This window comes from Lonchura striata, chromosome 3, assembly GCF_046129695.1.
Source record: "Lonchura striata isolate bLonStr1 chromosome 3, bLonStr1.mat, whole genome shotgun sequence".
In the NCBI taxonomy this organism is placed as follows: domain Eukaryota; kingdom Metazoa; phylum Chordata; class Aves; order Passeriformes; family Estrildidae; genus Lonchura; species Lonchura striata.
The window spans coordinates 5,792,148-5,819,137 of record NC_134605.1 but is presented as its reverse complement, the minus strand read 5'-3'; the positions used below and the strand labels follow the sequence as shown (position 1 = coordinate 5,819,137).

The following is a 26,990-nucleotide window of genomic DNA, read 5'->3' as shown; positions in this document are numbered from 1 at the left end:
GCTTTAGGGTAGCTGAAAAATCCCTGGAGACAGCAAGGTAAAGCTATACCCTAAGCCTCTTTTGTTCAGCTGCTCCTGGTTTACAGATTAGTTTATTTGCAGAGATGAACAGTTTGAGACAGCCAGCACTAGGTGTGAATTCATACTGTATTTGCCCATCTGTCGTCCCTCCCCTTCCTCTTCCATCATTTTAAATTTGCCTAAGTGTTGTAATATATTTATTGTCTCATAATTTACTTAATTTTGCCTAGAAAACAAATAAGAGTGCTATTTGCTTAACCCAATACCTTTTTTTTTTTTTTTTGTATTTAAATTATCTGTTTATTTAATCAGCTTAGTTTGTGGAACTAATTGGCTCTTATGTAGCTATCCCAAACCGTGCTCTGAATTTTTTCTCAGAGAAGGGATTGCACAGACAGTAGCTGCCCAATAGACATATGGGCAGCTGACAGCATCAAGACACCCCACCAGCAGCTCTGTCGTCTGGCAGATTGCCTCAGAGAGTCAGGCTTGATGAATCAGTCCTTCTGCTGGTGCTGGGAGCGTGGGGGACGCCTCTGCTCCAGCAGGCTGCTTCAGAATGAGAAAGATGTGCAGCCCCCACACTCCTTGAACTACAGGCTTGGGACAGCTGGCAGTGTCCAAATGAACTTGAATCTGGCTAATTTGGGTGCACAGAGGCAGAGTTTCAGCTTGGTTACTCTGGGGAAAGGATGTGTCACTAGCTTGATGCCTGCTCTTCTCTCTGCTGCAGTGTGGAGTTTCACAGCCTGGAAGTGCCATGGGGTGGAATTTAACAGCGCTGCCAAGGTTGGGCAGTGGGAAAGGGAAAGAGAAAAGAAATTGGCTTGGAACTGTCCTGTCTCTCTGTGCCTCTTCTAGCCCTGAAAGGGAGCCAAATGTTCTTGTGAGCTAAGCAGGCAACAAAGTTCTGGGCCCCTCAGTTTGGGAAGGACATTGAGATGCTTGAGCGCATCCAGGGGAGGCAACAAGGCTGGTGAGGGGCTTGGAACACAAACCCTGTGAGGAATTTGAGGGAACTGGGGTTGTTTAGCCTGGAGAAGAGGAGGCTCAGAGGTGACCTTATTGCTCTCTATAACTCCTGAAGGGAGATTACAGACAGGTGGGGTTGGTCTCTTCCACCGGGCAGCACTGACAGAACAAGAGGACACAGCCTCAGCTGCGTCAGGGAAGGTTTAGGTTGGATATTAGGAAAAAAAAATTCACTGAAAGAATAATAACATACTGGAATTGTCTTTCTAGGGAGGTGGTGGAATAACCATCTCTGGTTATGTTTATAAAAAGACTGGACTTGGCACTTGGTGCTATAGTCTAGTTGTGGTGTCAGGGCATAGGTTGGACTTGATGATCTTAGAGGTCTCTTCCAACCTCATTATTCTGTGATTCTGTGAAAGCCAAGAGGACCCCTGCTTCTCTCCTCCAGCCATGCATGGGTCCTTGCAGCCTCCTCTGGCTGCTGTTTCAGTCAATGATGTGGCAGCTCCTGAGCAGACAGAAGAAGGAATAACCACCTGGAGTCACCTTCAGAACCTGGCCCCTCCAGCCCTGGCCTCACAGAGCCCAGGCTGACTGCTGTCACAGGCTGCTGGCTTAAGAGAGGGGCAGGGACAGCTCTGTCTTCTCTTGGCAGTGTCAGACAAACCTGCTGCATTCTCAGTGGCACTAGAAGTGATGCAAGCTCTTTGCTAGAAAAAAGCAGTGCAGAAGTACTTCTATCTCTTGTATGATTTGCCTGGGGGTATGACCCTCACTGAGCACACAAGGCTATATATGTATGACTAGTAGTTTAAATTGTTGGCTTTTTTTTCCTCTGGGGACACTAGCAACTTCTGTGTTTCATCTTTGCAACCGGAAAGATGAAATGAACACTGGGAGCAGGATTCCCACTTGTGAAGAGTATTAACAAAAGCCTGAGGGATTGCAGCAGTCCCATCTCAGGACACAGTTCTGCACCTTTGTACAGGTTGGTGTGGGGTGAAGACCTTTTGCTAGACAAACTCTGCCCAGTGAAAGCATGTGAGGTTTTAACTGCTTGTTTTTTCAGGAGGTAAGGTTTTTCCTCACTAAAACATAGCATTTTTTTGTTCACCTTTCCTCTTTTTTCCCTATTTGGGCTCTTTCATTGTAGATAATTTTATTGGCTATGGATTAATTAACCAATTATGCCAGAGCTGGGGCATATTTCAGACCAAATCCTTTCTTTCATTGTTCTTAAACAGCTTCCATTGTGACACAGCTCCTGACAGTTTGCTGCTCCCTGTACCTCCCCATTTAAGGCCTGGGTTAATGTGCTTGCTGAGTTTCACACCCATTACTTAGTCAAACCATGTATGTTTGCACTAGGTTAAAATCAGTTTTCTACCCTCTTGATGAGGTTTCAGTCCAGAAATTTTCTGTGGTTTTAGCAAAGAGAGTCCAAGAAAAGCCATAGAAACTTACAGAAGTCCCTCCTACTTAAATTCCCTGAGGACATGATCTGTGTTATCCTGGCTCCTGCCATTTTTGTTTCCTCTGCTTAACCCCAGTGAAGTTTGTTAATGACAAAGGGGCATATACTCAAAAGTGCTGCAGGCTGTTTTTTAAATCAGGTCACATTTACTAGTTCCCAAACAAAAGACGTTATCATGGGAAAATTTTGAAACTAGTACCTCAGTTTAGCCAAAGCAAACCTTAATCTGGCATATAATGGGACAGAACCACGATGTAATTGACTGTTCTCGACATTGAACAAGGAGCAGATTTAAAAACTGAATTAAAAAACCCAGGTCTATGGTAATTAGTCTTACAGTCATTGCAGCAATGTACAACATCTGTCTAGCACACCCTCCAAACACCTGCCTCTGCAATGGCTATGAAGAAACAAACCATGTATCAACTCAGTTTTATTTTCTAGCCCTGTTTAAAATGGAACAAACCCTGGAATACCTCTCCCATGGGAAATTCCAATATTGCAACATCTGTTTCTGTAGACTGAAAATTCTTTATAACAGTTGTTTTGTTTGCTTACTGGGAAAAAAAAAAAAGCATTTCATATGGAAATTATATGGAAATGTGGAAGTGTTGCTATCAATCTCTTTGTGGATGTTGCAGGTTTTGGAATGGCAGTCCCATTTCCACCATACATCATGCTGCTTGAAGAGTTCCTCTACTCCTGGATATAAGGCTCTGTAAATTCATCACATTCACTTTGCTCTCTCCCCCCTCACCTCAGAGCTCCTCCTTCCAGCCCATATTGTCCCTCCTTCAGTGGCAAAGGAATGATTGGAGCGTGCAGGGAGAGGAGGCAGCAGCTTGTGGGTGAGTGGGAAAGGAGCAGAAGACACAGTGCAGGGGCAGAGCAAGGGCTGGGAGCAGAGCACCCTCACAGGTGCCAGGGAGAGGAAAAACATTGTGCTGGGGATGTATATCTTCCATTTTCATTTTCCTTTCAAGAGGCAAGAAAAAATGGGTCTAGCAGAGCCTCCTATTTTAATACTAAAATTCTGTTTAATTTGAGACAAAGTGTACCATGGGGTTATGAGTATGTAGGAGCTTTCAACATGTGGTCCAGGAGACATCCAAGTAATGCAAAATACTTTACACAAGCTCCTTTGTGGGGGAATTGTTTGGCACAGGTAATGAGTCCATCTGCCAGACAAAAATCAAACAGCTCTACCTCACACAGTCACAGCTGTAGGAGCTGAAAACCTCCAGCTGAAGTTTCTGCCCTGGGAGTCATCACATTTGTCAGCATTTCCCTGACAGTAGCAATAAATACCACACTTGTACCATCCCAGCTTCACCCTCCCTGCTGCAGGTGAAACAAAAAAGCCCTCTTGTATTTTCTGAGAAGTTTTGCCCAGTTTTGAGTGTGATGTTTTGAGGTTTTGCTGGCAGTGACAGCACTGCTCAGCAGGTGACAAGCGTTGCTGTTTATCTGCAGCGCTGTTCTTACACCGTGTTTTAATGACAGTTCAAAAAGGCAGAGGAATGAAGATGGAGGATAAAATCTGAAAAGGGTGACATGAGCACATAGAAAAGTACATGAAAGCAGAGAGATCAGTTTGGGAGGGGAAAAAATATTTAGCTTTACTCCCCCTTTCTGTTCCCAATTTTGCTTAATGTATTCCTTCTTTTAATTTTGTTTCCTTCTGGATTTTTCTACAAATCAAGAGCTTTGTAGAGTTAAGTCACAACAGACCTTGTGTCAGGACTGGATCCTCTTTTCCCACTTGGGATTTAATTTATTGCCAGACTGAAATTTCTCTGCTTGTATTTTCTATTCACAATTATCAAGTTTGTGGCTCTTTGAGAATTTTTGCTAACTAGTGAACTATGACATCTATGACTGTTGACTTCTCTGTTATAGATTTTTTCTTTAAAAATGTTTGATAAATGTTAGACAAATCATTTGAGCCTCTGTTTTATGACTTGACTACCCGTTTATCCTTCTGCTGTTTCTTCCCACCCCACTATATTTAGATACCTCTTTTGATAACCAATATTTTGCTGAGCACAGATAAATGAACGTATACGTAGGACACAATTTCATGAGCCAATATAGGGTGATCCTTATACATGTGTCCATCACAAACATGGTAACTACAGCTGAGATTATCACAACTGGAACAACCTTCTGTGAGGACTTGGAGATTAGAAATTCAATGCTGCTTCCAAGGATGTGTTAACATACACAGTTCCCTAAAAATCCACTAAATTCTCTACTCCACCACAGAGGTAAAATGAGGTGCTTTCTTTTGCTGTAGAGCAGCCCAGGAATGGAAGCAGAACAGACTTTTCTGTGGGTTTCAGTCCTATTTTTCATCCTTAGAAACTATGAAAATTTAACTGCTGTTCAATCAGATCTGGATAAGCACCAAAACTTTACAGAGACTGACTATTCAATGAAATATTCAAGCTTTTCTTAATAAAACCTTTGTTAATTCTAGATGTCTACAGGTAGAACACCTCAGAAATTTTTAGATCTATTTCCCCCAAAATAAGAAGTGAAACTATGGACAGCATAAGAAAAATATGTAGGAAATAATATTCTATTCCATTAATATTTTAAAGGTTTTTGCTGAAAAGCAAGCTTCCTAAGTTCTGTTTTTGAAAATGGATATTTGAGCAGACTAACATTTTTTCTTGGACCTATGAATACTCTTATAAAGAACAAAAGATGCAAACAAAACTACTTCATTTCAATTTTTTTTTTTAATAAACTGCAGATTCTGAGAACAAGAAGAGACTTTTCTGCTATGAATCCAGAAAAGCTCTTTTAAACTTCACAGCTGAAAATTACAGTGTGTAACAGAGAGTTAGCATTTTGGCAATCTCACATGCCTTCTGTTTTGTTTACCAAGAAGTTGAGTGGAGTTGTCAGCCTACACAAACAGGCTGCCTGTTCCCCCTGGAGAGGTTTCTGCACCCCCAGGTTCCAGTATTTAGTTCAGACAGTGATTGCAGAAGGCAGCTCAAGGAGGGTTGCCTTTCCTCTTCCCACCAGCTCCCATGCCCAGCTGGAGTGGGGTGAGAGCCACTCTCACTTTTCTGGTGGCCACATCTCAGGTGGACCCAAGAGCTGGACTCACCCTCACCTTGCCAGGAGAGGGGCAAGACTCTATCTCAAATAGTGATTTGGAGCTCTGAGCAGCCAGGAAGGCTGGGCTTTTGTGGCTGAGCCATTTCTTGACAATCCACTAGCCTAAACATAGTCCAGCTCTCTTTGATGCATGACTTTTTTTCTACAGAGCTACCAGAAATAAAATATTTTGGTGGCTAAAATAGGCAGCTAGATCTCCAAGTGACTGATACACTACTCCCACAGGCAGCCCTTTTGGAAGCTGGTTCGTGATGCTATTATACTGCTGATTTTGGGGTAAGTTGTGTGCTTTACAGTGCATTTCTCAGCACAACTGCAATTGAAATGTCTGCCACAGACACAGATAGAGTGGACAATAAATATTGCCTTTCTGGCATTTTCTTTTTCCAAAGTGAAAAGCAATGAACAGAGTTTATAAGTGACAATAACCAGTCTTAAACTATTTCTCTGATACCTCCTATCAGTGATCTGCTTTCCCCACTCTTGTGATACATGCACATGCTAATCTGAAAATGATACTCTGACTTGTGAAGAACCTCCTAGAGAGCTGGTGATTTTTGTTGGCTTGGAAGGATCCATGAGTTTATCTGCACCTGGGATGTTCCATCATTCTCAAATTCTCAGGCGATGGGTAGCTATGACCCTGAGGGGAGTGCAATGTAAATATTAGAAAGTCAGATTATATGATCATGACTGCTATTAACATTTGGGAACCACCCCTTCCCACAAAGGCAAGAACATAAAAGCTGTCAAACTGTCAATCAAAGTCTTCTGGTGCAGTCTGCAGGTTCAATAAAACTGAGCATCTCTGTGTAAGCTAATGCTACAATTGTATGCATTAAGGTTTCAGTTGCCTTAACTTTTGTGAGTGAATATTCATTACTTTTACTGGCAGTCATGTCACAGCAGTCATATGGATCTTCTTAGGCTGTATCAAAAAAGGTACTACATGGCCTTGTCTTCTTTGAGATCTAAGCAGAGCCTTTATAACTGACTTGACAGGGGCTGACAAACTTTCAGTCATTACTTGCCTCCAAGTACCAATCCTTCCTGAACATCACTGAAAGTAAGGCTGGTGGAAACAGCAGGTACTGACCATTTCAGAGACTGCTGGTTGTCTACTAGACTGGTAGGAAAGACCCTACCAAACTTTAAGCAGTGTCCACAGGTGCAAAAAGCATATGGCAGGATCAAAGTCTTTCTCTATCCTTGTTTTTTCCTCTGGGTAAGATATTAAGCTATGATCCATGAAGTGCCTCCTATCCTGTTCCACTGAAGTCTTGTGAATTGATTTTATCTCAGCAAGAAAAAGCTTGCAAAAAGCACTTGTACTTGACTAAACTAAGAGGATATTATGACACTTTACATTAGGCTGCATCTGAGATGGAAAAATATGAAAATTTATGCTTCTTTCTTGTTTCACTGTAGGGATGTTGTTCACTAGGGAGTGCCTTGGATTGTTGCATTACAATATTTTGAGCACTGCAGACACACCTCTCTATCTTTCAGGCTGCCTTCTGTGCTGTGGTTGATTGTGGAAGAGGTTTGGTCTAGACGTGTCCTTTGGGGTGTATTGCTGTTGGGGATGGTCAGTGGTCCCTGCAGCCATCCATCAGTGTCACCCTCCTGCTGGTTTTGATATGTCTGTGTCACAGCCTCAGGCTTTGCAAAGCCAGCAAGGCAAGGGGTGAGAGATTGCAAGAGCAGATTTCTTTTAAGAAATAATTACAGGCTTAGTGCATTGGTACAGATTAGGCCAGGTTTAATCAGCACAAGCTCAGCCTTAAAACAATTGCTAGTCATCACTGAAGGAATTATTAGACACAGTGTGCTTGTGACTGAGTGGGCAGTCTCAGTACCAGAGAGCTCACTATGTCCCCAGTGCACATACCCATGACTCAATTCTGATTTAAAACAAGATGAAAATGCTGTTGCCTTTGCATTTTTGCTACATTTTCTTTTATGGTCATATTGACCCATTTACTTAAAATTTACCTTTATCCAAGTCATCCTACATCCACGGCAAAATTGTCTTCCTCCCATCCTTAGAAGTGTTTGTTTCTGACATCAAACTTGCAATTTCTGCTTAGGTAAGGGGGCTGTGTTTCATTCAGTTTTCCTGGCTAGGTCTGCTTTTTTAATGACTTTGTAAACTTTTGTATAGGCAACTACAGCAGCTGTTTCTTTACTAAGCTTTAGATCTATTTTAGCCAGAACTATTGGAGGAACCATCTCCACCTGTACAGAATTGTCTTATAGACAAAGATGGAGCCAGCTGTTCCTTCAACTCATGGTAGCTGTCTCTTGAGTTATAGAAAGCATTTCCATTAGAGACTATTCTAGTTAAATACTTTTGAATATTGGTTAAAGCTTTATGAAATTCTCAAAGTATTTGCCTGACACTACTGAATGTTCACAGAAAAATGATCCTTTGTTGTCATCACATGGGTCACTCTGAAGATGTCCACAGCTTCTTGAGGGAGACAGACTTTGAATCTGAGAAGATTGCTTTGGGATAAAATATTATGCAAACATCTCTCTCAAACTGAGAGCAGTGTAGAAATGTATAACTTTGAAAATCTGTCTCTTCATATGATTAAAGGTTGTTATCTTCAGAGATAAGACAGTGTTCTATAATGTCACACAGAAATTATGAACACAGAAAGGAGGAAAACTTCTGTACATTTGCTTTTGAACCTTATAAAACTTGTCCCTGAAAGTAGAGTAAATCCAAGCTTGCTGAGCAATATGTAAAAGGCCAGTTGTATTGGGAGTGGGCTTTCCTCTCTCGAGGAATCATCAGCATGTTGGAAAGCAGTAGACAGAGAAATGCTGAACATGAGCAGTTTGCAAAAGAAAAAGAGAAGCTATCATCTCTTAAATTCTCCGTTGGGTACGGTGTGATAAGTGATGCATACAGATACACTCCTACAAGATAACCCTTTTTTTAGTCTCTACCATATGTTCAGGAGCAGCAGTCACTTTTGTCTTCGTGCTGGAGGGAGGCTGAAGTGATTCATTCCATAGCAAGGTAAAAAAATATCCACATGGCAATGGCATCAGAAATATGACTATGAAAGTTCTGTGACACTTTAGAAAATAAAGAGGCCGGTATTTGCCAACAAATTCAGAGTGCATATGAGGAAAAAAGACCTGAGTGAAATCTGTGGCAGGCTACCTATATATTTACACCATGGAGTGAGAAATTATGCAGGTATTTGTAGAAACTTTTCTGTTCATTCACCTTTTCTATGGCACTGCAAAATGTTGCCAGCATGGGTCATTAAAGATCTACTAATTTTCTGAAACATGGTTATGAATTTTAGTCATGACAGAATAAATTCTTTTCTACTGCTGAAATATTGAAACCAGTTAAGCATTCTTCAATATTTCATTGAAATTTAATTACTGTGAGTCAGAGTTTTATCTTCATCAGGTACATAGCCATATGAACTTAGGATCAGACTAATTTTTGACTTGTAGCTTATAGTCAGGTTATTGTGGAAGAGAAAAACACATGCACTGTGAAGAATCATTGGCTCTGTCTGGAGTTTCTGTTATCTGAGGTAAGTTAATTTTAGTCTGCCTATGAGGCATATTAGACAGCAAATTCTAAGAGTTTTGTAAAAGCCAATAGCTCATAGAAGTTTTCTGCAGTGCCACAGTTATCTCCATCTCTGAATGCAGCCTATTCCAACCACCAAGTAATGATGTTTGGCACCATCACAATGATTTTTAGCGCTGTCACAGTAGGGTAAATATCAATAGCATCAATATCAAATATCAATAAAAGATTCAGGCTTGAACATGGGGGAATGGTACAAATACACACCTGCAAAGACAGAGAGAACATGGAGGGGAAATGACTGCACCCTAAATGTCAAGTTTGAAAGCAATCTTGAAGTGAATGAGAAGCCCTTGAGACACTTGGACACAGGAATTTTTACATCTCTACTATCCCCTGAGAGAGGCACAAGGGATGAAACAGGGATGTGGGCTGCTTGAGATATGTCCAGCCATGGTGGAAACAAGGGCAGCTCCCAAGCAGATTTTGAGGACCAAAGACAGGTCTTATTAGACAATTCCCACTTTGTTTCTATTACTATGTATATGAGGGAAATGTGGGGGTTCCTTTGGCGGGCGGTTTGGTACAGGCTACATCCTCCCATCTTGTACAGTCAGAGCTGCTGTTCAGCAGGTTTGCAGCTTCATTTCTTCTGTGGGTAACCATCCTTCCATCATTTTGGTGAGAGAGAGAAACAAGGAAGGAAATTAAACTTCTAAAAAAAATTAAAACCTCTACAAAGCTGGCTAGCATCCCCAGCAAGAAAGTAAGAAAGGCCATCTCATCAGTCAAGATGCTCATCTGGTCCTTATTCTCTCTTCATGTCAAATACAGACATTCTGCCTTGCTGGAGTCCTGCCACAGGCTGATAGTTCTGCCTACCCTAATTCCACATGTCACAGGATTTGCACTGTCTGGGTGTGACCTAGAAAAGGCCCAAAACAACATTTACAGAGGTGAACTCAGAGCCCAGCAGCTGTGTATCAAGTGGTACAGAAGCAAGCTTAGGACTCCCTCTAACCCAGCTCACTGCAGACAAGAAATCAGCATTTCTGCTAATTTTGCAGTACTTTGTAAGGGAGTAAAATTTCCTTATTCTCATCTTCATACACTCTGAGCTGCACTCTGGTACTTCTAAGGTAACCATTTACTGACAAAAGAAGGGAAAATGCTTTTTTGAGTGCAACAAAATTTGTTCTTTAATCACTGCAGGTCTAAGAAATCTCCCAGCCCATACAGTAGTTACAAGGATCATGCTTTTCCTCTTCAGGTTTACGCTGGGTATTAGAAAAGTTGAGTCAAATGCTGATTACTATACTGGTAATACTCATGACAAATATGTGTGTTGGAAAACAGAGTCCTATAATTAATATACATAGAATGCAGTGCTGGCTGTGCTCTCCAAAGAAGCCTGAAATCTCGCATTTCTATGTAAGATTTTAAAAGTATTTACTGTGCTTCTTTTCTAGGAATGAGTCTGACTTTTGACTTCTTAGTCTTTCTGAGGGGATCACACTGAGGTTTTGATGCTGCTTGGTGCAATGAATCAATGTTCAGCCCAACCTTTTTGTTTCTAAATATCAACAAACATTTGGCAAATTTTTACTACTGCTTATTTTGACAGGATGAGGACAGAATTCCCTTGTCTGATAGTAGAGGTGACTAATGATTCTGTATTCTTCAAGCATGCAAAAATTTTGCATTTAATATCATTGTGCATTTGATTTGCTTTTTATTCCACACTCCTTTTTAGCTCTCAGGGTAATTTTTGCATGTTCTACTTATTTAAGCTATCTGGAATTACAGCAGGAAAGCTCAGAGATTTTACAGAATGAAAATTTTGAGTTTTTCAGTCTTTACCCTTGAAGCTCTCCAAAGCAGAGCAATCTGTCATTACTCTTTGAAAGTTTTTCAAGCAAAGATAAAGAAAAATCCATTTGTTCATTTCTCTTTCAACAGTACAGAGCACTCTTGCATGCTATTCCACAGAATTTATAATTTTTCAGTAAAATTATTCACAAGCCGCTTTTCATTGTCTGTAATGACCTCATATGGATGCCTATAACAAGTAAAAGCTTTTGTTCTCCTGATAAACAGGGAAATATCCATGCCTGCAATAACCTCCAGGAATGATGACTAGCAATTAATCATGGTAAAGGAATAATAAAACTTTATAGCAGATCTGGATGTAGCTGCATCAACAAGCTTGATGCCATACCTATCATTTGTTGTATTTGGACATTTTGTGCAAACAATTTAACTTCTTGATCACCTGCTCACTGTCGGAGGCTATTTGATGTTAGAACCATATTCAGAATTTAAGCCAAAAGTGGGTAAAGCTCAAGAGCCAGATTATAATTTTAATCAGTTGGTGATGTTGAAACATAAGGAGAAATTCTGCTCTCTTCTTAATGTTAGGTGGAAACCTAAAGAGAACAATTGGAGTTCTCTTAAATAAGAGGGAGATGCAAAATTTGAGTAGTCCTATATTTATGAACTCATTTAATATACAGCTTTGTTGAAGAGTAGGATTTCTTTCCTTTTCTGGAGCTTAAAAATCTTTTGCATACTTTTTGTGAGTGAGAGCTAATTTTAGGATGGCCAAATATATATTTTCAAAGTATGTAGCTGATACGTGGAAGAGAAAAAATCCAAATAACACTGCTCAAGCTTTTATCTTTCCAATGAGTTCACTAATAGGATTCATACCCTGGATTCTGGACTGCTGATATTAACTAGGCTGCTAGTAGTCTGCTTTTAGACTCCTAATTGTGGAGATTTTGTAAAATATAAATAAATAGTAGACTACTTTTGCCAAATTTTGTTCATGTACCAGAAATCTGTGGCAGAAATCTAAGGTCCTTTATCAGATATATATATTGCTAAACAATAAAACATATTCCTAGACAACAATATCATGCTACTATTTGAAGCTATAACTGACTTCTCATTTTATTTCTCCTGGGGTCATTATAAACTAAAACTTGTTTTCTTACTGGATGGGTGTTACTTTCCTTTTCAGTAATGAATTTCACTCTTCACACAGTACACTTTCAGTTCAGGTTCAGCTTTGAAAGAAGCAGGGTGTCTCTGGCTGGTGAGCAGTGCTTTTGTCTAATTATGGTAGCACAAACTGAAAGGATGTAACTGTGTTCTATCCTTTAGTAGAGCATTCCAAAATTCAACATATCCATATCTTTCTAAGCTATCCAATCCTTCTAGCCCTCCTTTTCCATTGTGTGCAATACCCAGAAAATGACAAAATGTCAAACCTCTGCTTTAGGAAATGCCTTCATTACAAGCTATGTTTTTTTTTTTTTTTTATTGTGTTTTGTTGTTGTTGTTGTTTTTGGTTTTTTTTTCTGCTTATTTTCCCACTTAGGAGACAATATTTTCTGACCATTAGTGATTTTTGCACCCTTTGTTCTTATTCTACATATATATATAAAAAAAAAAAAAATCCTGAATGTTACTGCAAAGTAAATTTGAATAATTTTGTTTTTCTTTACCTTGGGCAGCTCCATGGAAATTTCTGTTCCAAAATATTTTCTCTCTCTTCCAGCTCAGAATCTAGAAGTTTAATGATATTTTTGCTTATATATTTTAAAAAAGGTTTCCTCAGTTTACAAGAAGCAAACAATTATTCTGTATCCCTTTTATACAGTAAAAGTTATTTCCAATGTTTGATAATTGGGTAGGTTCTCTAAACATAGGCAAATTATGTCTGTGTCTTTGGTGAGTTGATAGATGTTCTTTTGGTTCATTTTTCTAGAACTGGTAAATGCAATTCTCCTTTTCTCTCTTCTGGTAATTAAACTATTTTTCAACCTTCATGATGAGAGAGATACTTGAGATTCTGATAGATAACCATTCCTTATCTCTTCAGAATATCCACAACAAGCTCAGTCACTGAGGTGAGGATGCTCTTGAATGATATGTGTTTAAAAAATTTAATAATGCATAAATTGTGTCTTAAACTGATGCTGAGACACTCTTTTGTACAAATAATATATCAGTGTATACACAGTTTCTATGGGTAGTGATGCCCATTTCATTACATTTCATTTCATTTCATTTCATTTCATTTCATTTCATTTCATTTCATTTCATTTCATTTCATTTCATTATTTCATTTCATTATTTAATTTCATTTCATGGTTCTTTCTTTTGGTTGGAATAATTAGAATAGTCTTGTCAGCTGTTAGCTGACTCCACATTTCTCTTACCAGTGCACAAAGATTTTTTTGACAGAAGAACTAGAAACAGCATGTTGAAGTTTGCTTTGGCCAGCCAATTACAAAATATGGGCAAACATAACTTCAGGCAATGCCTGGAGTTTTTGTCATTCCAGCACGACCTTCTGGACATAAAATTATCCTGTGTAGTAGGACATCCAATTTCTACATGATGTGTGAGTTTTAACCTGGCATAAGTGCTCTGAGTTGCAAGCAGGGACAAAATTGCTAGCAAGTCACTGAGGGTCCTGTGCATCTCAGCTCACATCAGCTCTCACAGAAAAAGGGGGTGAGCATCTGTTAACCACTATAGGATCCCTTCATTATAATTTACACAAATCTCACTGCCTGGAAATAAGTGGAAAACCCCACTTGTAACTCTCAAGGACAGCTGTGTTCTGCCAGGAAAATAGCAGATTCCCTTTTCTAAATTAATTTCATTTGAGTTTCTAAATGTGCTCATTACTTCTAAAGTTGCTCCCTTTTGGTAACCTCTGCTGATATGGAAGGAGGGCATTTCCTGATGTAACTGTCTAACACTGCAAAAAAGAATTCAGAATTACTTGAGTCAGAGAGAATAACCATGACCCTTCAGCCAAGTGTATGAGCCATTTGTCTATTAAAACCTGGGAAAAGTGTTTACCAGGTCCCAAATTCTGCTTAATGACTTGAACACCCCTTCCACAGAAAACTTTTGCCTCTCCTCATTTTTAGAAACAGGGTGGTTGCAGTATGTTGCTTCCACTGTCAGTTGCTAATTTTACATACTGTTGAGTAATCTGAAATATTCTGGCTGGCTCTTTGAAACATTGCTGTGAATTATGATAGTTTTATACCTCTACATTTACGTGTGGATACAAAGTGAATTCATTACTGGGCCTCTGCATTGTTTCCATAAATACTTCAGCTTCACGTTTACTAACAGAAATATTGTGTGGGCTTTCAATTACTCTGTTAATGAGCTTAAATATGTTTTAGTTGGATTTGAATTAATGTGAGGAATTTTTTTTCTGAGGCAGTTAATATAATTGAGGTGAAAGGTGCTCTGTATGCTGCTGAATAGCTTGGGTGTGACTGGATTAATCTTTAGTGCTGACAAGGCTTCCTAGAGTGTATCTGCTTTCCCTCTAAAGATAAAATTAAATGCTCAGGGCACTAAATTTCCCCTTCTGTTGTGTCCACGGGAAAGAAACTATAGCACAGATCAGGGAGGCTGAAAGTCTAATTCTGTGTTGCCATACAATATGAACCCAAGTGAGATTGTCCCAGAGCAGTAGCTTGCACCTGAACAGCTGAATGAGCACCTCCATTGATTCAAAGGATCAGAGGATGTTTCTGGTGATCTTCATCCAAGTGCCTCACCCACTGAGCCTGACTGCAGCCCCCTGTGGTTTGCAAGAGTTTTGTGAAAATTAGAAGGGGAAGAGGGCAATGGCAATGGAGGGAAGCAGAATATGTTGTACCATGGTTCCCCTTTCTCAGCCTTGTGAAATAATGTCCCCTAGAGGCTACACTTTCCTCTGTCACCTGATAAATTACTCCAAAGTACCCCCAGGGGACATTATTCAGCAGCCTATAAAAATTTTATATTCTCTGAGCCAATAGTTTAAAGCTTGGATTGTTTTTATTTTTTTTATTTTCCCTTATATCACAAGGCATATATTTAATATCAGTATCTCTCTGGCTCTTCTGACAGGCATATCAATTGCTTTTGACTCTACCTTCTCTTCCCCACCTCCAACCCCATTTTTCCAAAAGAGCAGGAAAGAACCTAAGCAAATTAGGAAATAATAATGAAATTATATGTGCTATGTCTTCTATTTGATAAGACAGATCCTCTGAAGGGCAGCTGGATGAGTGATTGTTGAGAAGATAAGTTCCAGAAAAGCAAGAAGGGATTTGTGTTTAATAATAAATGTTCCATCTGAAGGCAAAATTATGATTGCATATCATAAAACTCCCCAAAACTAATAAAATAAAAATGCAAGAAATTATTCATGCTGGGTTGATTTAGTGTTTACTGAAAAAGTCTGGCTACCTCCTGGTATTATCTGACATTTCCTTCTGTTGACATGACTGACAGAGGAGTTATACCCTGTTGCTAATGCTAACAAACATCTCTTTTCCCAGGACACCAGAAATAAACTCTCATTTTTTCAAAATGCAGGCCACAATAGGTCTGTTTCTTTCCCAGAGTTTAAATTAAAAAATCTTTAATCAGGTGCCAAAAGAGCAATCTCACACAGAAATATATTTGGTACTTTTTACCTAGGTTTATTTTTTTTTTTTTGGTTTTTGTTTGTTTGGTTGTTTGTTTTTTTTTTTTTTTAAATTCCTGAGGCCTGAAGACACATATTCAAGGATTTCTTTTGAAATCTGAAGGGTCAGAAGTTAATCTCCATTGTTAGCTTACTAAATTTTTAATAATATTTTAGATTCTATTTTCCTTCCATCACTACAGAAACTGGGGCTTTCCAGGATAAAAACACAGAAAAAAATTACACCACTATATCCCATAAAACTTTCAAACAAATCACAAAAGTTGGCAGCCAGCAAGAATGCTAAGTGTACAGCCCAAATTTGTCACTTGCATGCTCTTGCTCCCAGGCAATACATCATATGTGACATTTTCACTTCAATTTAGATCCTTCCAGTCTTCCTCTGATCTTTTTTTGACTTTTTCTCACGAATTCTTAATCTCTGACCACCATCTGAGGGCTTTTCACTTCACTATCTTTAAAATTGTCTTGGCTTTGCTGAAAGAGCTTCACATTTTTACAGGATTTTCAATCTTTCTCCAGTATGCCCCCACAGGAGGAAAGTGGGGGACATCCCCATCTCCCCTTTCTCTACCAGTGTACTTCTATCCTACTGAGATTGCAGGGGGACACTCTGCCTGAAATGTAGGACCCTCTCAGACCATTCTACAACACTCAGTGGCAAATTACCTGGAATATTCTTTTTTCTTCAGAAAAAAACATGTGAAACGGTACTGACGGAAAAAAAAAAAACAACAACAACAAATATCTTAAAAGAGGGGACAAACTTATTAATTTAAAAAAGGATCATTTTTGGCATTAAATTTTCCCAAAAAAATGAAAATTGTTCAGATTCCAGCGTTTAACTTTTCTGGACTGATTTCTAGTTCTGAGAGTAATATTTTGCATTTAAGTGAAAGCAACTTTATCTAAGAGGAAATTTAGGACTGCACAGTGAGACTGGTATTTTCACAGTAAGGCTTTACTATACAGAAAAGATAGTGTGCTAAGTAGCTGGAATATGATTTTACAAAACAATTGCTATTTCATCCTTGCACCCCTTTCTCTTTCTTTTCCCCTCCTCATCACAAATTATAGTGAATAATGACACCACTGGTTAGAAGTTGCTCCATAATTAGTGTATCGTCTACAACAGCTACAAAATTCACACCCAAGGAATTAAGCTTTTTTAACTTTTTTTTTCCACCTTTTCCTGATACAGCATTTAATAAATTAGCACGACTCTATTTTGAAATCCTAGCATTCATTTCAGAAGAGAAATTGTATACAGGTAATATATGGACCCAGATGATAAAACAAAAATTGTGTGTATGTAGTATATAGTCCTGGGAAATATATTGAAAAGAAAAGAGAAAAGAAGAGAAAGAAGAGAAAAGAAAGGAAAAAAAAAAAAGGAAAGGAAAGGAAAGGAAAGGAAAGGAAAGGAAAGGAAAGGAAAGGAAAGGAAAGGAAAGGAAAGGAAAGGAAAGGAAAGGAAAGGAAAGGAAAGGAAAGGAAAGGAAAGGAAAGGAAAGGAAAGGAAAGGAAAGGAAAGGAAAGGAAAGGAAAGGAAAGGAAAGGAAAGGAAAGGAAAGGAAAGGAAAGGAAAGGAAAGGAAAGGAAAGGAAGGAAAGGAAAGGAAAAAGAAAAGTAAAGCAACATAGTCTAGTTATTATAGAAATGAGTCCTGGAAGTTGCAAATACCTTCCCAAAGGAATTGCCTTGACAGGTTCTGTGATTAAAGCAGTTTTAAACTAAAACTAGATAGTATCATATCCCTCTTTTGATGGAGAAGAGGAAGAGAATTGCCTAGCCAATTAACTTAATCTGGGTTTTGTCTAATTTGTCTGTTTTGCATAACCGCAGAATTAACCAGCAGTTCAGTCCTGCTAATCCCCAGTGCTACATAGAAGAAAAGAACCATTTGTATATTACAGTGTAATCACAATATCTACTAATTTCCTCCGATACACTACAGGCCTCTTTTGAGAGGAGATTGCTGGCATTATCCCCATTTTATAAATTAGGAGCCTTACAGTACAGCAAAATGATTTCACAGGAACTGAGAGTTACTGATAAAGTGGAGCCTGATATCAGTGAAGCTGATAAAGGAAGAATAAAACTCAGTTATCCTAAACTCTCAGCACAGTTCACTCTCTGCAAGATTCAGTGCCCACTTGCATCTGGGATTATGACAGAAGTCTGCAGCAAACCTTTTCCCCCTGCATTTCTAACTAATTTATTTTCTAATTTTCTTAATATCACCACACACCGAAGTGAATAATTACAAAATTGCTTGTTTCTGTATGTTGTGTCCACAAGGACATAACAAGGACATTTCAGTGGTGACACAAAATAAGATTGACTTCAAATAAGAGTTCAAGCACTCCCCTTTTTTAAAAAACATCTCATGGACTCATTTTGGCGCTTTCACAAAGTGAGACACAAATCTCCATGGATTGATGGGAATGCAGTGGTTGTAAAAGCCCTGCAGACCTTCAAGGCTTCATAGCTCTTTATCCCACATTGATTCTCCAAGGAGCATCTGCCTACTGGTGTTCTATTTCAGACACTTATGCCATGCCCCAGTCCTGGCCATAGGTCTCCTCTTTTTCCAGTAACTAAAGCTATTGTACCACAGGGTGAGAATAGAGGGCTTTTTCTTGTAAATTAAGGACAGTTGTAAGACCCTTATCCTCATTTCATTCCTTATAGAGGCAAGGTTTTTGGGATATTTTGACCTTCTGATAGGATTCAGAAGCTGGATTAAGAATCAGATAACAAAATCCTGGCAGGAATGTAGAGATTTGCCTGCTCCTCCTACTCCAAAGAGAATAAACCAAATGAGAAAGGCAGAACTTACTGTGTCTTATGTGTGTGGACAGTGAGATTTCCATAAGATTTTCAAATTGTGTCTTGACCTAGCTAGAACTAAATATACACTTTTCCCTTTGACATATTTGTGTGTTTGTTTGCTTTCCCAGTCCTCGCTGCTCCACGACTCCTTAAATTGGATAGATTAAAACCTTTCATAACCTATAATCTATAAGCAAGTCTTTCATTAGTTGATCTCCTCCTGCACTTAGTCAAATGTCACTTTTTCTTTTTCCTGAAGAAAAGCTAGAATCAAATTTAGACCTGTATTCCTCTTTTGTGATAAGAAGTTTTGTGATTGTCCATCTGCCCTGAAGAGCAGGTGGCCAATATCAAGCTTGTTGCTTCAAGATACCACAACTGTTAAGTATGTTTGCTTAACCATACTTATGGTTAAGTATGTTTGCTATCTGAGGGCTTGCAAGTGAACACCAGGATCTTCTGAGTTCCTAAAGCCAACAGCTTTAAAAAGCTATTTTTGAATTTTAATGCACCAGATCCTTGCTATTTGAAACCAACTTTCTGTGTTTAGGTGGACTGAACAAAGCCTTGCAAGATCTCTGCCTAGACTCAGTTCTTTTGGCCCCTGGTAGATTTATGGCAGCTCTGTGCTATTGAGCCCCAGACTTAAGGACATGGTGGTCCATAATTAATGGCACTGCACATATGGAGCAGCCATGAAGAGACATCTCCTTTGAGGCAGAAAAGCAAAGATTGCAGAGGCATCTTGCAGCTACCTGTGTTGGGGACAATCAAAGAAAGAGTCATCAATATCCCAGAATGAAAATGTGTCTGCATCGATTTTAGATGTGGGGAATGTTAAGAGATTTCATCCATCATATCTGACTGGCAGAATGTTTGGGGAGGGTAGAGCAATACATGGAGCCATGCCAAAATACTCTTAAAATTTGGCAAGTTTAAAAGAACACAACTGCCTTCCCTTTAAGATAGAAAAATGAGTCTGAAATTAATTACTTAACTCCTAATACTCCTGAAATTGCTGCTTATTCCTATGTTTAGCTGTTCCTTAGCAGAATAATCTGAATATTTTACAAGAACATTTAAAGTTTATTTTCAGAAACACTCAAAATTGTTTATTTTAGATGTGTATGGAGAGTTGATTGCTTTTTCCTTAATTGAGATTATAACTGTAATCTTTTAAAAACACACTAGTCCCAATATTATCACAGATGTAGCTTCCAGGATTCATTGCATTTAGAAATTACTCAAATTCTTTCAAAGGCTAAGATGAAGTTTTCATTATAGCACATTTCAACACAGTTAACTTGTCTAAGTTTTAGAACTAGTTATGGCCTATCTTCTGTACATTTACAAATGGATTGACTATATATTTCTTGCCACTATTCACTACCCGCCAGTCCTTGAAATATTCTAAGCAGTTACATTTCCTTGAAAGCCTGTGTGTAATTGTGTTTGAAGAAAGCAAGTTGTAAATGAGTGTCCACTGAAATTGGGCATTGGAGTGTGAGGCTGAACAACTTTATTTCTACTTGTTCCTAATGAGGTTTTACAGTGAAATAACTTCTGAATGATGTAAAAAATCCAGAATTTTTTAAAGTTACATATAAAATTTATATATATATATATATTTTTTTTTGTATGTTCATTTCCTTTTTAAAAAGAGCCACATCCTTACCTGGGGCCAGACTGAAGGGTTGTGTAAGTGGTGAGAAAGCCTACATGCAAAGACAAGTGCAAAGCTCTAAAGTGTGTAAAGCCAGGTGTTTGCTGCTTGCTTGGAGACTGTGGTCTCTCTTATCTCTGTGCTTCACCTGTGCAAAGCCAAAGGAACCATTCTAACAAGTGGTGTTTTAGTCCTGTTTTTCCAAAGGTTATGACCCAAATCCAAGACCCAGCTTGTGGGGCTAACTACTCTTTCTGCTAACAGCAGAGGTTTTACAGTGAAATGACTTCTGAATGATTTAACAGCTACAGAATTGTTTAAGTTTTAGTCTGGGAGTGGTGGTGAAAACTGAAATACAGCACTACAGAAGGAGATAGGAAGCAACTGGTGAAACTATTCAAAGGTTTAAAATCAAATGTTTGACAATCAATAGTATTCTGTTATTCCATATATCATCCTTAGTGTGTGCACATATACTTGAACAATTCAACAAAGTGCAATCTGCTGTAAGCAGAGGTGTTCTATTCACAGAGCCACAGGCAGAGCAGAACAATTAGAAATAGCTTGAGACCAAATATTTCAACTTTTGGAACAATTTTAGCAACAGTGTCTGGAGTGTTTCATGAGGGTTGCTTTATGACCTCTCGGCTCATTCTGAATAGCTCATCTATATCTGTGTCAAACAGCTACATTGGGATGATAAATGTGCCTAGAATTTCAAATACAACATTGAGTAAACCTGCCATATGATGTTTATATTACAAATGTCTCTCACCTATATTTCTTTTCCCTACAGAGTTTTTTATGGTGTTTGTTTGCTTTTTAAAAAGGAGCCACATCCTCGCCTGTGGCCAGACTGAAGGGTTGAGTAAGTGGCGTGAATTCATAAATGCAAAGATGACCAGAAAATCATCTTTGCAGTGCCTTGACATTGCTGCTTCTCTGTGCAGGTCTGTTCCCTCCCACTGCACAGAAGGTGCTGTGCAGAGCTGATTTGTGCTGGCTGTGGCAATGATTTGAGGCTAAAGAAGCCTGGTGTTCTACAAGGAATCTGCCTTGTCCCTGTGCCCAGGCTTTACCCTCCCAAATAATCAAACCAGCTCACTGTGTGCTCTAAGTGCCTGTAGGACTGCGTCGTTGCTGGTGCAAAAGACCTGCAGATCTAAGTCATAATTAATGGCTGTTTTAATTTCAGCTTTTTTTCTCTCACCCAAGCCTGTAATGTAGCAGTAATGAGAAACATGCATGAGGTATCTCTCTGGTGTTATTCTTGGCTACCTACCAGGCACCAAATCTGGGATTCTCCACTCTGTTCTGCTAATGTGCTGCAATTTTCACTGGTTTGAAATGGGGGTAGACCATATTCATTCCCATCTGCTAATTTTGAATATTAGTGATGCTCTAAGATTGCATGAGTTCAAGTGACTGCTTAAGTGTTATGGCAGCGAAGAATAATGTCCATAAATGTCCCAACTTGGAGCACAGCTTTAGCCTAGCTATTTGTTTTTTTGGGAATGGATTTATACATGAGTAGAAATTTTTATTTTTAAGAAACCTTCTTATTTCCATACCTACATCTTCCTACCTATCCTCACACTTCCACAGCCCATACTGCCACTGCCAGCATTCCTTTTTCACTCACACAGGAGAAGGTGTTGCAGTGATAAATTTCTGGCAAAGATGATGATGGTAGCATCATTTTTAGGAGATATTTCCCACAGTGAGTAGTAGGAGGATGAGGAAAGTAAGTGGGAGAGTGGAGAAAAAGAGAGATATGGCTGCCTGCCTTTCATTCTCAGTCAGTGAGAAAACTAAATGTAGACCCTTGCCTTCACAAGGTAAGTAACCTGCTGATGTTAGACAGTAAATGTTCAGGCACCTGTGAAGTGATGTGACAACTGCCATGTTGAGACTCAGCAAACAAAAGGGTCATTTGCATACTCAGAAAGAACTGCTCTTTGTATGCTTTTGTTCTGAGTTATTTGTTCAATTTTGAATATATTTCAGATTAGGACAGATGCAAGTGAGGAGAAAAAGAACCCCCAGTTTAGTTCAATCTGCTTTTTCTTAGTCCCTTTATTGCACAGTTGAGAGCTGGCTCTCAAAACTTGCGTGTTACTGAATGCTGAGATGTTGAATCCTCAGGAGCTGGGAAGCTGGAATGATTATTTGAATTTTATGACTGAATTTTATGGCTCCTCTCTGCCAGTACTTGGAACAGTTAATATCACATTGTTCTAATCTCTGTTCTTTCTTTTACCTCATGTCAAGGTAATCAATTGTCAATAACCAATTCTTTTTTCTTTTTCTTTCTTTTTTTTTATTTTTATTTCAAGGATGATACCAGCTACAAACAAGGCCTTTGTTGTAACCAACCTTGTTTCTGGAACAGGCTATGACCTCTGCGTCCTGGCAATGTGGGATGACACGGCCACAACCCTTACTGCCACCAATATTGTGGGATGTGCCCAGTTCTTCACCAAGGAAGACTACCCTCAGTGCCAGTCGATGCACAGTCAGTTCTTGGGTGGGACCATGATTCTGATCATTGGGGGCATCATTGTGGCCACTCTGTTGGTGTTTATTGTAATTCTCATGGTCCGCTATAAGGTCTGCAGCAATTCCCAGGGCAAGATGTCCAACGTCAGCAACGTCTACTCGCAGACGAACGGAGCACAACCGGTTCAGAACGGAGTCTTGCCCCAAGTCAATCCCAAAGTGGTGGTGAGAAATGAACTGATGGAGTTTAACTGTCAGTCTGCACGGAGCAGCATCTCCTCGTCCTCCAGCTCTGCAAATAGCCGTGACTGTGACAACTACAGCCTCCAAAGTGAACAGGGCACATTGTCCAGTAAATGGAGGCCTCCTTCCCGGTCAAAACACAATATTGACCGGCTAATGGGAGCTTTTGCCTCCCTGGAACTGAAATGTCAGAAAAAGGAGGAGATGACAGACTCCAGAACTTCCACGGTGGCCCGCCACACGGACAAAGAGCCACTGCTGGGCCAGACAGAGTCCAAATTCCGCAGCTTCCTCATGTTGCCTCTGGAGGGCAAAACTAAACGTAGCCATTCTTTTGACATGGGGGACTTTGCCACATCTCAGTGTTGCACCTACCCAAAAAAGATAACAAACATTTGGACAAAGAGGAGCCTCTCGGTCAACGGCATGCTTTTGCAGTATGATGACAATGACCTAACAGGGGCCAAAGGGACTTTTGGGAGCTCAGAGTGGGTAATGGAAAGCACGGTGTAAATATCAGCGTCTCCCCGCTTCTCTTCTCCCCTCATGTGTTATAAAGCACGGTTTGCTTCAGGGCCGTGCAATTGGAAAGAGAGGGGAGGAAACATTTTCTGTTGTACTGGCCAAAAAGATAGGCAAGCAAGTTACAGGAATAGTAAAAGAGAAAGAGGGTCATGAAATGTGAATAGGCACATATGGTACCATTCCTGTCTGGCCCCAACTAAACCATGCGTGAATGTTTCAAGGAATTTGCTAGTTGTATTTAGCATTGCTTTCCAAAAGTTACTCAGACTCCTGGTGAACTTTCACACAAGATTAAACAAGGAGGATGAAAAGGGATTTAACAGCAGAAATTTAATTTTACAGGGTTTCTTTTTACTTTCTTTGTTTTTGTTTTAATGGCACCTCTTTTTTTTTTGTTGTTTTTTTTGTTTGTTTGTTTTTAACCACAGAAATACACTTCTGTGGATATGACTGGTGCTAGGATATATCTGGTTGTCATTCCAAGGAATTTTCTCAAAAGTGCAGGCAGGGCACCCACAGGGGCAGATCAGACTAAATTGTTCAGCATAATCTCATGGTCTTAACTGTGAAATCAGGGCAAACTGTATTTGCTGTTGAATGGACTTTTGTTTGGTATTTAACTATTTCTCTTCTGTTTTGATTTGTTACTGCTTTTGAGTTGCTTTTTTCCCACAACACAAGGTAAGTTTCCATGCATATTTTGTTTTGTTTTCAGCCTCATCAAATCCCCCAGATGGAAAGGAGGATATGTGTAAAGGTGAAATATCTGATGTACTGTATAACCCACTTCTAATACCATCCCTTTTTGTCCCAGGGAAAATTGAATCTAGGGACAAATAATTAAAAAAAAAAAAATCATTTTTCTTCCATCTCCTTCATAACCTCTTATTGTCAATGCTCAAGGCAGATTGCAGAAAATATCGATATCTGTAGGGATGCTGCTATCAAAGATGGGGAAAATAGTTATCAGCATACTCTAATAAAGGATAAAGAAAGGGAAAACTAAAGAAGCTCCTGGGAACTCTCCACATTATGGATAGCAGTGGCTTCTGGTAGAGGTCATGCTCTCACTCCACTAAAATGACAGACTGGCACCCTACTGTGACAAAAACTCCTTGTCTGTACGGTCACCATGGCATATCTTGACTGTATCAGTAACATCAGGCATATTAAGTTTCTGTATATTTCAGGGGATTGGTTATGTTCAAAATTAGCCACAGAAGCTGACTAAAATTTGGGTATCACAGAGGAGGGGATGTCCCATGTATCCCCTGCATTACATGAATCCCTTCCCCAGTCTGGTGCACTCCCCTGTCTCTCATCCTCAGGAAGACACTTATAACAGGAGCTCTTCAGAGTTTTTAAATGGATTCTCAAATTGGTTTTGGGGAGCATTGCTGTGATTGTAGGAATACACATGGCCCATCCAGCAGAATTAATTTTCCTTACCAATTTTACTGTGATTTCTAGCATTCTGCTGGCTACTGCAACTGTCCTGTCATTTGTTTATTTATTCATTTGACCAGCTGTTGGGAACCATTCTGAAATTGCACATTGTTACTATGATTTTGTAAAAGAGGTGGAGAAAGTATGCAAGGCACAGAGAAAATAACACATGAAAAAACTCTATGTATATTTTTTTTAAAGGTTCAGAGATATATTGTGACATGGCTGTGTACCTGATCTTGTATTCGTCATGTTTCCTACTTGGCGTTTTAGATAATGACATCCCTGTGATCAGAATATTTTTTCCTTTATTTTCTTTCTCTCTCTTTTTTTTTTTTTTTTTTTTTGCTACAAAATGTACAGTAAAAAAATATCCTTGGGAAAAAAAAGTCCCTGCTTTTCATTTATTTGTTATTCTGTGGTCTGCTTTGAAACCTGAGAAATAATTATTTTTTAAATTATCTTTAAAATTTAGACATTTGCTTTTTCTTTCCCACAAAATGTCCTTGACTTCAGGATTTGGGGTATAAAGCAGGAATCAAGAAATACATACCTTTTTGGGATGCATGAAAAGAGATTTTGTAAAAGGCATTTCACCTCTTTTTCTGTTGTTACATTTATACAAGTCTATATTACTAGAGTACTCTAAACCCTGGTCTAAAATCTGCAGACAGAAGAGGTAGCAGTTTTAGACTTAGGACCTGACTTTCTGTCTGTTTTTGCTCAGATACTTGCACACCAACAGCATTAATAGATTCAAGAGAGATCCAGACAAACTTTGTTTGGAACATTTTTCAAACTCTCTGGTTTTCTCACACTTTCTGAGACGAATGACACCTCCAGTGCCAGAATCTACATAATCCAACTATCCAGATGGCAGTTCATATTAACCATTAATGACATGTACATTTATGTTGCACTGAAAACTCCTTAAGAAGTTCTTGTAGTGAGTGAGTAATATTCTTTGCCTTGTTCCACTGTGGTGCAGTTGGATTTTTTATGTTGCTACTTTACTCTGACCATGACATCTGGGTTGTTTTTAATTTAGACATTGAGTTCATCTTAAATATTAGGAACATATGCAGCCGTGAATTTTCAAAGTATATCACATACTCAAAGAGCAATACTCTTTTACATTCTCATATAAAATTAAAAGAAGTAAGCCAACAGATGCAGTTTTAAAATAATGGATAGTTGCCAAAGAACCAAGGTAATAAATTTCACACTCTAGCAGCTGCATTTATTATGGTTAATCATAATATTAATTCATTTAGCTGTAATGAATGAGGCTCAATCCACACCAGCTGATTTGCAAATACTGAGTAAAATTAAACAAGTGCTGGGCAATTACCTTTTGTGCTCACAGTACTTGAGAGGAAGAGGATACAGGGACTCGGAGGTGAGGCAGGGAGTTAAGTCAGCAAGTAGCCAGCCCTCAGGAAGAGTTGGGGCTACTTATGGGTTGTGATCATCCTTTAAGTGCCATCAGTCACTGCCCTACTGTTGGAATCTGAGGCATTGATGATCCCGAGATTGTAGAAAGTCTCTTTATTCCTGCCCCGCTGCCAAAGCAGAAGCCATAATTGGTCTGTGCTGGTTTCCAGGTTGTTTATTCTGTTTATCTCTCACATGTTCTGCTGCCCTGCCCAGCTCTGTCCTGCAGGGCAGCGTGTGGGGCTCTGCCCTCAGTGGGATGTTACAAACATTAAATACCAGAAACTCCCTGGGCTGGATTTACAAGAACGTGCCAATATCTGTCACCTACGTTGGACAGTGTGTCCCCAGCCTGAACCAACAGAAAAATGCCAACACCACAGTGAAACATGGAGGGCATGAAGAAGGAGAAAAAGGACAAGACACACCCAATTTCCTCCATCTTGTCCCCTTTGGACCCCTTATCTAGAATCCTAAAATTTTACTTTTGCCCCCGTGCCACACTTAATTATTACTTCTATCAAACACTCAGAGCTTGTAATTCATCCTGTAAGATTGAAAACTCTTTTCCATGGCCAGAGATCACAGCCAGTGTCTCTGGGGGCTCTGTCCAGGGGGTTCCTGACCCCTGCCAGGGTCCCAGACCTGCCAGGGCAGCCAGAGG

The 26,990-nt window shown here is 39.3% G+C and overlaps 1 protein-coding gene across 2 annotated transcripts in view; it reads left to right on the top strand.

Moving 5' to 3' along the window:
• The window catches only part of LRFN2 (leucine rich repeat and fibronectin type III domain containing 2), a 147,147-nt gene extending 122,820 nt beyond the window's left edge, over positions 1-24,327 (top strand). For both annotated transcript variants that reach the window (XM_021541775.2, XM_021541776.3), the window contains one exon: positions 22,516-24,327. In XM_021541775.2, coding sequence (XP_021397450.1) covers positions 22,516-23,434 — 919 coding nt within the window. In that variant the 3' untranslated portion in view covers positions 23,435-24,327. The remainder of the gene's footprint in view (positions 1-22,515) is intronic.
• The last annotated feature ends 2,663 nt before the right edge of the window (positions 24,328-26,990 follow it).